The sequence below is a fragment of the Chanos chanos genome, chromosome 12 (assembly GCF_902362185.1).
Source record: "Chanos chanos chromosome 12, fChaCha1.1, whole genome shotgun sequence".
NCBI lineage: Eukaryota > Metazoa > Chordata > Actinopteri > Gonorynchiformes > Chanidae > Chanos > Chanos chanos.
Genome location: NC_044506.1, coordinates 18,592,213 through 18,608,508, shown reverse-complemented (window position 1 = coordinate 18,608,508; position 16,296 = coordinate 18,592,213). Strand labels below are relative to the sequence as shown.

Genomic DNA, 16,296 nt, shown 5'->3' with positions numbered 1-16,296 from the left:
GGAGTCTTGTTGTAGATAGAGCTCTAGGGTTTTCCATCACCAGCGACTGGAGCTCAGGGCCAGGGAGCAACAAGAATCTCAGTTGTAAAGTACAATTACCAAAGAGACTTTGCTGCTTCTTGATGGCTTGTGAAAAAAAAAGAAAGAAAAAGAGAGAGGGGAAAAAAAAAACCATTTCTCCATCTCATTAAATTATTGCCGTCATTTCCAGGCGTTACGGCTACCGTCTCTCATTTCTTTTGAGTTCTTTTTTTTTATTTGCCCCCCCCCCCCCCCCCCCCACTCCCCCCTCGTGTATCCATGATTAATGGCTGATGTCGAACGTTAGAGTGAAGCAGGCATTACGATGGCGAGATCATAATTAGTTTAGCCGACGCCCGCGCCTCCAATAGCATAGCATCTGGATGGAAAAATGACCCTATAGGGAACTGGCCCGCTCCCCAGAACTTTCTCTCTATCTTTCTCCGACCCCCCCCCCCCCCCCCCCCCTTTTTTTTTCTTTCTTTCCTCCTACTGATACGTTGTGAAACACCCGATGAATCAAGTGTCCCTGTCTTTGCCAAGACAGCTCTCTGGGCCTCCCAGCCAAAATTATGTCTGCAGAAAGCTTTTCCATTCGACATGTATCAGAGAACAATTAGAAGCATTGTATTCTCCTGGCAGTAGGAACATGCTCTCCGCACAAGACGTCGTCTGACGTTAAATTAATGGCGAATTTTCCGTAAGGCCGAAGAGAGAGAGAGTTTTATAGGGTTATAATCTAGATAATTTCAGGGATTTTTTTTTTTTTTTTTTTTTTTTTTTTTTATGGTCGTCTTCACTCCCCAGGCCGTGGCTCACAGTAGATTCGCTTGTAAGGCTGTCAGAGATAAGACTGATCCTTAGCAAATGACTCAAGCAGCCATTTTACATTCCCCCTTTTGCCTAGCTCTGTGGTTTCGGTATCCCACGGTGAGTTTTTGGTCAGTGAAGAAAAGTGAAAGAAAGGTTCTACAAAGGTTTAGCAGGGAAAGGTTTGGAGGAAAAATGAGGAAAAAAGAGAGAGGAGTTGATTGGGTTTATGATGGGGTCACATGCAGGGAAGGGGGCGGAGTGGGTCTGGGTCACATGGTCTGTGGAGGCGTGGCTCAGTCTGATTTGTGTCATGTCAGGCTGTGTGTCGGGCTCGGCTGTGTCTTTATAAGGGCCTGAAATTGGATGAAGGTTAATTAGTATAGGAATCACCTGGGTACTATTCATCAGCACTCTCTTTCTGATTGGAGAGAGTGCATCTCTTGCTGCTGGGGCTACTGGAGCTTAGAGCATGTCAATAATTTTATATACCCTCTCTCTCTCTCTCTCTCTCTCTCTCGCTCTCTCTCTCTCTCTCTCGCTCTCTCCCTCTCTCTCTCTCTCGTGCCTTCACTCTTGCATAAGACTAAATCTCTCGTTTTTGACCTTTTTCTCCCCTTTTCCCCCCTCTCTCTCTCTGTTTCTCTCTCTCTCTCTCCCTCTCTCTCTCTCACTTGCTTGCCCACTCACTTACGCCTCCCTCTCTATTAGTTTTTGACGGCAGCCCACTCACCTTGGCACTCTCTCTCTGTCTGTTTTTTCTTCGATTCAGAGACGACGGGGCTCGGGAGTCTTCTGTGCCAACTGTCTGACCACCAAGACCTCTCTGTGGAGGAAGAACGCCAACGGGGGCTACGTGTGCAACGCCTGTGGCCTCTATCAGAAGCTCCATTCGGTAAGGGGCTAGGCAGGAATGCTAAGCCAAACACCTTTCAGTGGGATGCTGGTGGTGATTGTGTGTTTGTGTGTGTGTGTGTGTAAGAGAGAGAAAAAGAGAGCTTTTGTGTGTGTGTGTGTGAGAGAGAGAGAGAGAGAAAGAGAGCGAGAAAGAGAAAGAAAGTGTGTGTGTGTGTGTGTGTGTGTGTGTGAGACAAAGAGAGGAGAGAGAGAGGGAGAGACAAAGAGCAGGAAAGAGAGTGTGTGTGTGTGTGTGTGTGTGTGTGTGTGTGTGTGTGTGTGTGTGTGTGTGTGTCTGTATGTGTGTGTGCGCGCGCACAGCCGTGCTGACAGCACAGCAGTTTCAGCTCTGACCACTTTGTTTCCTCCCTATTACCCGTGTCAGAGTTTGAGAGTTTCAGGGGAGCCGCGGCTCCTCCTGGGACTTAAAGTCCATTTCAGCCCTTTTGGCCTGCCATCCTCAACCCAGGCCCCATGGGTAGGCTCTGGACCTAACTCTGCCCCAACCAGGAGCTAAAGCTTCCCCGGGCTTCAACACTTGATTTACTCAGTACCTCACACATCGGGCTGTTGGCAAGCACTCTTTCTCACATAGACTCACATGTGTATTTTTCACAGACAAACACACATACACACACACACACACACACACTCTCTGTGATATGTTGCCCTCTCATGTTGGTATTTCGGGGTCAACAAAAGACTTGGACCAGTTTTTCGTTCTGAAGATGTTAGAAGTGGGTAGTGTTTTTGAATGTGCGTAGAATTAGTTTCAAATGGTTCCTTAACTGATTGAAAACATCCAAAAAAAAAAAATCCTCTGTCTGCTCTGTCTTGCGTAAAACAGTCAGATTTGAAGATGCGGCTGGACGTCTTTCTTTTTGTTTAACTGGTCGGGGTTATTTTTTTTTCCCCCTCTCTGTGAACTAAGGGAAGCGCACGCTCCTAAAACAAATAAATACAACTTGTGTCCTGTGAGACACACAGAGATCAGCTGTAGACTCAGTCATGAAGTATGTTTTACAGTTGGAATCGGTCTATGGCTTATTAGCCCTCTGAATTTCATTTGGATTCCAAATGAGCAAATGTATTTATTTTTCTCTCCCTTTCTCACTCGCTCATACGCTTAAGCTATGGCCTGAAGCCCTGAAGTGTGTTTCAGCTTTTCCTTTCAGATTGAGTCTGGATAAACATACAGAGTAAACAACATTTGACAACATATGAGGAATTAGCCCGAAAACAAACAGAGTTAAAAAAAAAAAAAGCAAAACAAAATGAAATTCCAAAGCCTGCGTTCTGCACATTCCCTGTAGATAGACTTTAGTCTTTTTTTGTATATTTAATCTTTTTTAAAACTCGTTGAGTCTGCGTGATTGAGATACGGTAGGGCCAACTCTCTCTCTCTCTCTCTCTCTCTCTCGCTCTCTCTCTCTCGCTCTCTCTCTCTTTCTGTCTCTCTGTTTCTTACACAGTGGCCCCACAGAGCTGTAGAAGTCCTTTGCTCTCTGTCTAGGTGCTGGTGGGGTGTGGTGGAAGGGTGGGGGGGGGGCCCTCCCTAGAGAAGGCCAGGCCTCCCTGAATCAGTGTGGTCAGTCAGAGAGGCGGCCAAGGAACCACGTTGGTGGTGTTGGTGGGGGGGGTACAGATCCCAACCCCCCCACCCCCACCATCACCACCACCCTCCCCTCTTTTTCACCAACCCTGCCCCCTGGTGGTGTAAAGAGGCACCAGTCTCACCACCCCATCCCACCACATTCCCTCCCATCTGGAAAGGTTCACATCAGACAGTTGGTTTCATCTGGTCACTGTAGGACCAGTCATCAGGTTTTACCAGTATGACTCTAGAGAATAGAGAAGCCATAGTCAGTACCAACCCTGCCAATACAAAACAAATATTTGAAGTCAAAACAGGATCATTTTATGTGTTATGTGTTGTTGTTGCTATTGTTGCTGTTGTTGTTGTTTTTCCAGGCCAGGCTTCTATTCTTTAATGTCTCGGTTTGCAGGTCAGTGTTTCATTCAGGTTATGAACTACGACTGGAGAGTCCACTGTAAACTCCTCCATTTCCTGTATCTTAGCTCAATAAGTGCTGTGTTTGTGGGTCATTGTTGTGTTAATTTCAGTCTGGTTTGAAGTGTTACAGCACAGGTTTACCATTCACTCTATCATTAATCGTAATTATTCCAACCCACAGGATTACCGCAAATACGCAAGATTGCTACATAGTAATTAAGAAGAACAATCTAAATACCAGATACAAATAATAATCTGGAATAGTCAACCTATAGCTAATTGTGTACACGCACATATATATCTGTGTGTGCGTGTGTGTGTGTGTGTATGTATTTGTATGTACGCAATTAGCTCTGTGTGTGTGTGTGTGTGTGTGTGTATACACATACAGTAGGTACTTTTTTATTTTCTAACAGGGGGAAAGGCCCAGTTGGAGCACCCCCTTGATCCCACACCACCAGCCAACACACCCACCCATGTACACGTCCCAGAGGACATAGTTGCAGGATGCCTTAACCATAACTGTGACATATCTAATTCTACAATTCCATTTTATCCAGTTATCTTCCTTCTCTTCCTACTACAACTGTCCTTTTTTTTTTTAACTCTGTATAACTCTCCTGCTGCTCTAATGACATGAACGTCAATGAAATTGCTTATTTTCCACAACACTTCTGTGTAAACAATACCAGTGGATTTTGCGTCCACATGCTAAGTTGAACTCAACCTGAAGATAAGCTTAAACAAACGCCTGTCCTCTCTGACTGCTCTTACTGTGGAACTGCCTTCTCTCTCTCTCTCTTTCTCTCTCTCTCTCTCTCTCTCTCCTTCACACCTTCCTGCTGACCCTGCTGCTGCTATCTGACTTTTCTACAGAAGTACTGGCATGAACTTAAAGAAATCCATTGCACTGTTTCCCCACAGCGCTGCTATGTGAATAACGCTGTTGGTGGACTGTAAACTACACGTTAGCTCGCTATCTTACATCCGTACCCGTGTAACACGAGACAAATCTCATGCATATTTAATTGTCTGGACAGCAATCAAATCCAAACTAATTTTTCACTTGTCTTTTTCTTTTTGAAAAATAAATGAAGGTCAAGCTGTCCTCCTGTTCTTTCTGATGCCGTTCTGGGCACAGGCTCACAAAGCTGAGGATGCTGTATGCATTCCTGTCTGCCTTTGACCTCCTCCTCCTCCGCTGCGTGTCGGGGTCCTGCATCACCCTGTTGGAGTTTATTTTGCAATAATGACCGACTCACTATACATTATCCTCCTTATTACATGGCTACTTCATAAAGAAATCAATAAGTTGACACAAAATATTCATTTAAAAATGATTTTATTGATTTAAAAATGATTTTCCTGCTTCCGTTAAAAAAAAAAAAAAAAGAGTCCATAGCAACGGTCGGTTATTCATAGCAGCGGTCTGCTATTCAGAAATAACAGACCGTAGAATGCCATAATTGACCAATCAGAATTGAGTATTCAACAAAGCCCAGTGATAGAGTTTTGAGAATATTATAGATCTGAGACGAAACTGACAGGAGGGCGGGACTGAGAGAAAAAGGCGCAATAGCAAATCCGTCTGCTGCCTCAGCACCACGGACTACCAGGGGATGGAGAGGGGAGATGGCATTTTGGGGGGGATGCATTTTGCTAACAAGGGGGATGGAATCCCCCCTCATCCCCCTACAAATCACCTACTGTGTGTATAGATCGATATAGATATAGATGTAGATATAGATGTAGATACAGATATATCTGCCTATAGCTCTGTATGCTTTTTACCCAGTGTGGCTAGATGCTTCCCCTAGCTGCTGAGGTGTGTATCAGTGATGTGACTGTAACAGTCAGAATGTTGCAGGAGTAGGGGGCCTGTTTATGTATCTCCATACAGTCAACAGACGTCTGCATTGGTCATGTGTGAGTTTAACAGTGGGACTGTTGGAGAAATAGAGGACCTGTTTGTTTATCTCCATACAGTGAACAGGCATCTGCATTGGACCATCAGGTTGTGTACACGTTTCGCTCCACCAGAACCTAATAAACAAGTCCAGCAGGGGGAGGGGGTGGTGGAGGGGGGTTCCTTGGACTGCCTGTGATTGGCTGGCAGATGGGTTTGTTTGTTTGTGTGGGGTTTTTTTTTGGCAACGGTTCACTCTGTTTTGTTCGTTGCTGCTGAATCATGTTTGCTACCCTTGGCTAGAGGGGAGGGATTGGTCGGAGTAGGGGTTGCATTTTTGACAGAAATCCCTTCCAGAACAGATCTTTGGCGTGGGTAATTAATCCAATCTGTATTTTATTTAATTTATTTATTTATTTTCTTTCGTCGACGCCATCACAGCAGCTGCCGGCAAGACTCCCTCATGTCCTTCCTGTCTTTCAGCAGTTGATTTTCCAGTAGTTTTTTTCTTTTTTCCCTCCCCTTTCTTTCTTTTTTTTTAATACTTTGGAATAAAACTTTTTATACGTTGTAGAGAAATCATTTCATAATAGCACCTCGTAAAAAGCCCCACTGTAGAGGGACCCTTAAACAGAGGTCTGGGCTCCTCCTGCCAGAACACATTGCAACAATAAATGTCTCCCTGATTTTTATCTGCTAATAACACGAACTGACATGCGCACAACTGAACACGTGCGTCAACGCAGGGAGCTAAACTGCCGTAAAATGGCCGCTGCTTCCAGACCTGTTTTAAGTAAGTCCCTCTGACCTGGCTTTTATTTTTATTTATTTAATTTTTCATCGGGGGGAGAAGAAAAAGAGAAAATGAATGGGATGTTTGATGGAAAAATGTGGCATCATAATCACCATCGTCATGGATTAGGAATTTTAGTTTCCTCTGGTCTTCGAAAGCATACCTAGGTTTTCACCAGATGTCTTGGCCTTGGAGTTGTATAGGACTATTTGACTGCAGCTCCGTGATTGGTTTATGAGGTTGTCATGGGCAACGGTCTTCAGTTCGATATGTAGACAACAGTAAACAGGTGAACAGAACGAGGAGTGTGAGTGTGTGTGTGTGTGTATATGTGGGGGGGGGGGGGTTTAAGATGAAAGACCATGAGAGGGAGGAGGGGGAGAGAAAAGTTCTCGCTCTTCAGAAAGAGAGGAATTCTTTAAGTTTCTAAGAAGAAGCTGAGAACAAAACATTTGGGTGGTCAGGGTTATCCTGATGTCAAAAAGGAGTAATGAGGTGTCAAACTGACAAGAGACCTAAAGGATTGCTGTATGCTGTCTTTACGTTTTAACACCATACACACACACACACACACACACACACACACACAAAAAACAGATGGTAGACTGTAATGTGTCACAAAATGACATTTGAAATAATTTCACTGGACATTAATTACAGTTAATAATGGAGAATGTACTGTAATTATCCATTTCTAATTAACAGTTTGAAGCTGTTTGTTCTGGAATACTTCATGTGTTAGGGTCTGCACAGCTCTGATGAATTTCTTTGCTGAAAGAACAGGGAGCCAAAGGGACATTAAGACATTTTCTGAATTTCACATGAGGCAAAAATCATTCCCAGATTTTAATATGCTACATTTTTATTATTTCCAAGTCACCCAACCCTCACTGAACTCTTCATTTAGTAAAAGACTGCATAACTGCTCTTGTGCCTCTGTGTCACTGGACTGAACCCAAGTTTTTTTTTTTTTTTTTCGCCTGTTTGTTCATCATGGTTCCAGTTTTATTCTCTGTAATTATAAATCGACTGTGTGAATTTGTCAGTAGATAGCTTTCATCAGGAGTACTCATTTGTAATTTACTCATCATGTTGGCTCTCAGAGTCAATGAAGACTCTTTTGTTTGAATGAACTGTAGAAGTTTTGGTTTAACAATCAGCAGTGACAGCTGGTTTAACATTTGTGTTAAGTATAAATAAAGCATCAAATTAAATGTGTTATATCTTTTTAAGTGATTGCTACCAAGTAATCAAGCGATTTCATGCGAAAGCCTGGCTGGGTGCAAAGAAAACATATCCAGTCATTTCAGGCCAAATGCCATGAGACGCTGACTGTTTTGTAGACCGATTGACTTCTATGGTTCCATGGCAGGGATAGGACAACTGTGCTTAACTCCGGAACATATTTAGAAGGGACCAGAAACAAATTATGTAGCTTTACAAGTCTGACACCATTTTGTAACACTGTTTTAGTAAATTGTATTTGTCAAATATGATAGGATAGTAGTCCTGTCCAGCTGGGTGTGTAGCCCAGTGTGTGTGTGTGACTGCAGTAAAAAGACAACTTCTCTGAGTACGTAATCTACTAGAATTGAATTTCACAGTGTTTCTAATGCATGAGTGGATTGTGCATGTTGGAAAAATGACTGATGAAAGCATGGGGTGTATATTCATCATTAATGGTGCGATATCGTATTTCAGCGGATGCTAAAACCATTCTCTGTTTTAAATGGTTGGTTGACGTCATCTGAGAATGCACTAAACTATGCTGCATGGAGGGGGGGGGCGGGGGGGGGGGTTGCTGGAGAGAGGAAACCCCGTCTAGAGTGGCCTGTTTGCATGAGAGAGGTCCAGACTGGACCGGCAGTAGGGGGCACTCTTTCTTTTTGTCTGATATTCATCCACCCATATTCTTCTCGAGAAAGACCTCCAAGACTTCTTCAGAAGAAAGGAGGGGTTTCATTTTTACAACATCCATCAAGCAGTATTAACTGAACTTAAAAGAGCAAGATGAGGAAGATTTGTATAACTGATTTAAGTCTATTCTCCCTGTATCCAAACATTCCGTGAACACACACACACACTCTCAGAGCCAGTTCTTGACTGTGGATTTTTGTGGAGCGTTCTCTTTCCTTTTTATTTTTCTTTTTTTTTTCTCAGACATTGTCCTCCTGTTGAGGAGAGGAAAAAAAAGTGAGGGGAGGGAAACAGAATGATAGGTTCTCTTTTCTGTCATCCTCAGCTATGGAGAGCCCCCCCCCCCCCCCTTTCGCCGATTCTCCTCTGAATTGATTGGTTTCCTTGCCCTGCAAACATTGGTGGATTGCAGGCACACAGTGCTGCCAGGTCACCATGGTGGATTGATTCCTTTTGCATCTGACTACATCTCAGAGTCAGAGAGGAATAAATGTTGGGTGTGGGTGTGGGTGTGCATGCACGTATGCACACGTGTCTGTGTTTTTGTGTGTGTGTGCTTGTATTTGCGTTTGTGTAGTGGGGGCAATCTGATCTTTTCATTTTCCATTCTCGAATGTCATTTCCTTACATGTGCTCTTTTTCTGCTAGACCAATAGGAATAGGCAGGAAAAAAAAAAAGGAGACATCAGGAGAAATGGCTTTACCTCCACATCCTTTTCTGCATCCTCCCTATTAGTCTTTGCTCCCAGTGGATCGAGGGTGATTTGCACACCAGTGGGCGAACGTGTGTCTGCCACTGGAACATGGTGTCAACTAACTTGCCTGTCTGAAGTTTGACACCAGTTCCAAAGCCTGGGGGGGGGGGGGGGTAGGATGGAATTTAGAGAAGAGGCGGGGAGGGAAGGGGGGGGGGGGGGGGGGGTTGATAGAGAGAGAAATTCAGGCACTATCACTAAATTAGAAAGAGTAGAAGTCATCCCGTCATCCTATTCCTTTTGTGGGTCTGCCTCAGTCAAACATCAGCTTTTATGCTGATCCTCAATGACTGCAGCTTCCAAAGGCTTACGACCATACATTCTGTCATTCGCTGTCTTCACTATCTGTTCATCATTTTCTACAGCTATCTCTTCATAGGCTAGCTGTATTCCAGAACCGTTTGTAGGTATACTGTGATAGGGAGTGGCATGAAGAGACTTAACGATTGCCAGAAGTAAGCGTCCTTTTTTTTTTTTTTTTTTACCTTTTATTTTTGATGAGAGTCAAGCTGGGCTAGCCCAGTGCACAGCAGAGCCAACAGACTGTGCTAATGGCTGACCTTTTAATAAGTGATTATTGTGCTAACCAGCACTAATTACAGGAGTGTGTCGGCCAAGTCTCAGAAGAGACAAAATGTTCCACTGAAATCACATTGTTGCATCAAGCCATGTTTCTCAGTTGATTTGGGTCTCTGATGACAAGGAGGTATCTGTATAAAGAATGTTCACATCCTAATCAGATTTCCAGATTCACATTTGGCATCTGCAAGTCATGGGTTTGAGCGTTTACAACAAGCCCTATCCCTCCCCATACTGCTTTTAAAACAAAACCAGCTGGCCTGAACTTCTAACTGATGTCTACCACACTACCATGTTTACAAAGCTTACAACAGTTTGTGGTACAGAGTGCAAGTGACAGTAATCATGCTGTTTTTTTCCCCCCAATCTCCCAAGACCTAATGGCCAATTGAAGGTGCACTGAAATCTTTCCATGTGTCTGGTGCAGACAGGCCTTTCCATGTGTCTGGTGAGGCCAATCATGACTCAAATGCGTCTGGTCTCTATCTGAATACTTTGAGAATGAGGATAAAGCCGCAAAAGCATTAGTCGAATAAGCCCTCATAATCTTCTTCAGAATTACTTTTATTTCCCCTCTTCAGCAAAGACGTCCATGTTGACAGATGTTCTATGCATGCACCTAGAAATGCTCCCATTCTTTACAGTTTTGTTAAATGGTGCCTTGTGTCTGATTTTTGTTGTGTACCCTACCTCACTTTTTCTTGTGTTCTTTCTTTTTCTTCTCACGTCTTCCTCACTCCTCCTCTCTGATTTGTTGTTTTCCAGACGCCGAGGCCTCTGAACATAATCAAACAGAACAACGGTGAGCAAATCATCCGCCGACGAACGCGGAAGCGCCTTAACCCAGACACCCTCCCCTCTGACCCAGCTGGCTCCAAACAACAGCGCATCCTAAACAACAGCAGCAGCAACAGTGGAGAGGACAGGCTGAACGGGAGTCCTTTGGAGCGCCGGGCCGACGAGCCGGGCGCCGACGGCCCGCTGCTGCGTGGCGACCCACAGGCATCTCTTGCTTATGGCCCCCCGGGATCCAAAGGCCACCCCAGTCCCCGCTCCACGCATGCTTTTCTGGTCAATCAGACGCTGGAGATCCACAAGCGCATGCCGCCCCTGCATGTCCACAAGAGCTCCCCAGACGGAGGGGCGGAGGGCAGCAACGGCCTGGGGTCGGGCTCCGGGGGGCTTGGCGGAGCAGAGGGCAAGGGTGGCTCAGAGCGGGGCAGCCCCATTGAAAAGTACATGCGGCCAGCCAAGCAGGCCAGTTACTCACCGCCCGGCAGTCCCATCGAAAAGTATCAGTACCCTTTCTTTGGCCTTCCGTTCCTCCACAGCGAGTTGCAGAGCGAGGCCGACTGGCTGCGATTCTGGACTAAGTACAAGATGTCAATGCCGGCCAATCCCGGTCACTACCTAAGCCTGCCCAATCCTTGCCAAAGCTTTGTGCCTTACCCGGCCTTCGGTCTCCCTCCCCACTTCCCTCCTCCGCCGCACCTGGCCGCCCCCTCCGGCCCCGAAAACGACACCCCACTCGACCTAGCCATCAGACATTCCAAACCCAGGCCCCCCACGCCCAACGGTACTGCCCTTAGCAAAGAGAAGGACAAACGGGCCTCAACCCCGTCGGAAAGGGTAAAAGAACGGAGGGTCGTAGAGGGGGAGGACGAGGAAGAAGAGAGGAAAGAGAGGGCGGAACAGAAAGACGACTGTCCCTCGTCGCTAACCCCCCAGCCGGACAGGGTGGAGCGGGGGACGCAGGACGAACTGTGCAGCAAGTGCGCCCACTGCGGCATCGTCTTCCTCGACGAGGTCATGTACGCCCTGCACATGAGCTGTCACGGCGACGGTGGGCCCTTCCAGTGCAGCATCTGCCTGCACGCCTGCGCAGACAAGTATGACTTCACCACGCACATCCAGAGAGGCCTTCATCGGCCTGCCAGCGAGGCCAGCACCAACGCCACAACTCCACAAGACTGAGCCCACGAAGCAAACCTGATACTCTTAGCACAAACTAGCAGTATATAAGGAACCTAGTAAAGGGACTCGGGAGCCGAAACAAAACCAACATACGGACGCATGAGTGAATGAAAGAGTGAATGAACGGCAGAGAATTTTGCTAATGTGCCAAGACAGCTCCTGGTGCTTAAGCAGCCAGTATAGGGAACTTGTATCATCTTAATTTTCTTTTTTCTTTTTTTTTTTTTTTTTTCTTGTTCTAAATGGGAGTTCATACAAAAAAAAAAGCTATTTCCACTTGTTAAAGAAAGAAAAAGCTTTTGAAGTAATGGTACAAAAAGCTCATAATCCCCCCCCCCCCCTCCCGTCTTTGTCTCTTTGATCTGGGCATGTAACTCTTGACAAGGCAGTTCAGCAACCAAGGTACATCTATGATCATTTCAAATTACGATTTGTTTCTTACAGTGAGTGGCGATGCTTTCTGAAACCTTTTTTTTTTTTTTAAAAAAGTTCTCTCTTGCGGTGAAAGCATTTGCTCCATACAACAACAACAACAATAACAAAAAGAGGATAATTAACTCTGTACACATGGAGAAGTGCAGGGAAATGTGCCAGTCATCATATTAAATCTGCATAAATAATCATCCTCAAATACATATAGAATCTGTGTGTGTATATCTACATATATGTATGTATGCATAAACATATACATGCACACACACACACATACACACACACACACACACACACACACACACACACACATACATACATACATACAAACATATATATATATATATATATATATATAAAATCATCCTCAGGGAATGTATATGGCTGAGATAGACAACATTCAGTAGTTTGATTCCTTACCTGTTTTTGGTTTAACATTGTACTAAGTGTCTTAAGTTTTAAATGTCCTAGTTGTTTGTTTGAATTGGAGTCAACTATGGTCACCGAATTCCGTCATGACATTGAAGCTGCTGCCTTAGTCGCTGGGATGCAACCCTTCTATCACTATAGAAAATTTGGGAAGGAAAGAGATTAGGAAAAAAAAAAAAAGAAGTGATATTTTTTTGTATGTTGTTCATAGAAATAATCATACTACCAGTGCCTGATACATATTGTACAAAATATTTTCTACCTGGTATGTTAATATGCAACATAGAACTTGCATCGGAGCGAGGGCCTTGGGTTTTTTGGCCCTAAAAAATTGTTTACATTTTTGCAAATGTAGCAAACACGGTAATGAAGCAAACACCTGCTTTCCCCCCCCCCTCCCCCCTTTTTCTGTCTCAAACAAACAGGAGAGATACTGTCAAAATATGATGCCTTTTATCCAAAGGTGGACTGTTAAAGTGAAAGTAAAAAGTTTTTTTTTTTTTTTTTTTTTCTTTTGTTTATTCTGCCACAAAAAAAAGGGCACTACCCATTCCAAGCCTTGTCTTGCTTTATTCAAACCCTCTTCCTCACCTATATTGCTGTGCTTTGAAGTCGATGAAGAAGCTCATTGTTTTGGACTGAAGTCTTCCTCCATTTCCTCTCCTTTTCTCTTGATATGGAACAAATTCAGGGGAAACCGCAGAGGCTTTGCTGTGTATACGTTTTGATGAGTAAGAGCTTTCTGGGATTCCTGCTTGGATTTTTTTTTCTTTTTCTTTCTTCCCAATTTCAAACCGTCCTGGTATTTGTACCTCCATAACCTCCACCTCCTTTTGACTGTCATAGGAATTTTCGAATTTGTTTTGACTTTTTTTTTTGTCCTAATATCTTGTGATTTCAGGTGTTTTAAGGTGCCTTTTCATGGAGGGTATTTTATATACACTAAACACTCTTATCATGTCTCATAAAGTTTGCATCCTCTCTCTCTCTCTCTCTCTCTCTCTCTCTCTCACCTTCGTAGAATGTGTATCAGACAACGTCTACCTGAAGAACAGTTTAGACATAAAGCGTCAACTGAATGCTGATCAAGACTAATACGTGATTCTGTTCATTCAATAAAATTGAGCTCAGCTGAACTCGTTCCCTGATCAAACTATAAAAGACTCTTTTGTGTTCTAGACATTTTGTATTAGAATAAAAACAGATAAGAGCTCCCCCCCCCCCCCCCCCAAGTCCAAACCCCACCCTTTTACGGTGAAGGTCCAGATATTCCACATGCACCCATTGTATTTGTTTGCAGGCAGGTTTTTAGATGTGTTTGGCCTTTCTTTCTTCCTTTTATTTGTTCTTTTTTTTTTTTTTTTTTGCGTGGGATTAAATCAACCCTCCCACCCACAGGTTTCTCTTCTTTGCCCTGGGCTCAGTGAGTTCAGTGTCGCCTTGGGTCAAATGGACATTATTTATATGAGCATGGGATGTGGGCAGGTGAGAGAAAGGCTTGTGTCTTAAGTTCATAAGCATTGACTTTTTTTCTAAGGGGTGCAAGAGACTCACTCTAGCCTTATGATGCTGCTTAACTGCAAGATGCCTCTTGGAAAAATAAAAACTGAAATGATTGCTTTTCACATAAGCATTTATACAGTGGGTTATTAAGTAACATTAGGAACCCCTTTGTTGTTGTTGTTTTTGTTCGTGTTCTTTTTTTTTTGTTTGTTTCATTTGTTTATTTCTTGTTTTGTTGTAATGCAAACTTCTGCGTTTTTAATGTTTTAATTATGTTAATGCTTGCACTTCAGTTATTCTGTTTATTGCCAAGGAAGAAAGATGAAATTTGTAATTAGCATGCTACAAATACAGGTACTGTGTCATGATAAGCAAAAGGAGATAAGGCCTATTTTTAGGGCCTTATTTAAGACTTAAGCAGCCAGAAACACAAAAGAGTATCTGTTGGATGGAGCTTGGATGCCAGTAACGCCACCGTTGTGGCAGAAGGCAGGACTCTGTACATTTTTTTAACCATGATTTCTAGAATGTTCGTTTTTTGGTTTTTGGTTTTTGGTTTTTTTTTTACACTTTGCTGCATTTTAAGTGCATAGAACAGATTAGGATTTCCTCATTGTTTTTTTTTTTGTTTTTTTTTGTTTGGTTGTTTTTTGTTTTTTTTTTTGGTTTTCAGCTGCCACCTTAACTTTGTTTTGTTTTTGTTTTTTTTGTGTTGTAGGTTTTTACATGCAAAAAAAGGAAAAAAAAATTCAACAAAGATGGCAAAGATGTCTGTCACATCTAAACTTGAATAATAATAATAATGATGATGATGATAATAATAATAATAATAATTAATAAAGTAATAACAAAACATTTTGACAATTCAGTTGTGGCTGTATTCTTTCATTGCGTTGGCTGTGATTGTCAGGTTAATTGTAGTGTTGTCGCTCTCTTTTGATCGGTGCCTTTTGACAAGTTTAGAACATCATAGTTCGGTAGCATTTCAAATACATGACAAGTCTTCATTCAACTCTGATAAGGTTAAAATGATTGAAGTGTTTCAGAAATGAAAGGATGGTAACGGCCCTGTATTACTGGAGATGTGGTTCTCATCGTGCCAGCTGATAACAGCATCCGTGTCTCCAGTCTGCTCTCTCTCCAAACTCCATCCTCTGACTCAACTTACTCTTGGTCCCATCACAATAACCCCAACCTCCTCCCTCTGCCAACACTGGTTAGACACGCTGGTATCATTTTTATTGACTGACGCGCTCAAATTCAGGACCACCATCATGTCGATACAAAAAAAAGAAAAAAAAAAGAAACACTGAATCTAAAACATTGTCTTGAAACAGCATTGAGCCTGAAACACCAAGACTTATTTGACTCATCAAAATGCTTCTTTGTCATGTCTTAGCGCAAAAAGAACAAACTTTAAATTGCAGGCCGTCCTGCCGCTTTCACGGTTGTTTGCCCGGGCCAAGCTCAGGATGGCTGCTTGAGTTAATGCGGCCAGCTGCAGACACTCTTGTACATATTGATCTCTCAGTGTTCAATCTGGAGAGGTGTTGGTAACCTTTGAGCCGTTGATGAACTCCGCCGGATGGGGTTTGAACAACCAGCGTGTAATCACACGGTACCCAAACCGAATGAAACCTTTGACCCGGTGTAGTGCCACGGGAAAGCTCTATTGATCGCATCCCAATTGTTTTACCTGTTGTCCAACGAGGCTGCTGATTAAAGGCTCATTTCCTCTGTGCTAGCCCGTCCGCAGCGAGGGTGGCGTCACACTTTATGGCGCTCGGTTAACAAAGGCGATTGCCGTTAACAGCCACCCGCTCCGACGGTGGGAAAACTGATCACCTCGGCCTGAAGTCGAGTCGGAGATAACTATTTATTTTTGTGTCCCTTGTGAAATGCGGTGTTGATTTTCTCTCGATCGCTACAACTTGAAGTCCTGATGCTCCCTTTAAAAGAAGCTGGGTTAATTATGCAAAAATATGCATGAAGAGTAACTACAGCCCTTGTTATAGCAGCGTTCAGCACTGATAACTTATTATCAGAGTAAAAACAGAAGAAACGCTTATAAAGAGTTTGTGATGAATGTATAATTGAGACTAACGCATAATTATTAAGCCTTTGGTGGTAAATTGCACTTCCCAATACAGTATTATTTCTTCAGCCAAGAGGGGTTCGACGGGAACATTCACACACACGCACACACACACAGAAAAAAAACCACCAAATGCAACAAGGTTACCGGAATGTTCTGCCACCAATCGTG

General features: G+C 43.6%; 1 protein-coding gene across 1 annotated transcript in view; it reads left to right on the top strand.

Annotated features, from left to right (window-relative positions):
- Window positions 1–11,666, top strand: part of trps1 (trichorhinophalangeal syndrome I) — a gene marked incomplete at its 5' end in the record, with an annotated part of 75,430 nt that extends 63,764 nt beyond the window's left edge. Inside the window, 2 exons of the mRNA XM_030788552.1 lie at window positions 1,604–1,726; window positions 10,458–11,666. Coding sequence (XP_030644412.1) covers window positions 1,604–1,726; window positions 10,458–11,666 — 1,332 coding nt within the window. The remainder of the gene's footprint in view (window positions 1–1,603; window positions 1,727–10,457) is intronic.
- Between the last annotated feature and the right edge of the window lie 4,630 nt (window positions 11,667–16,296).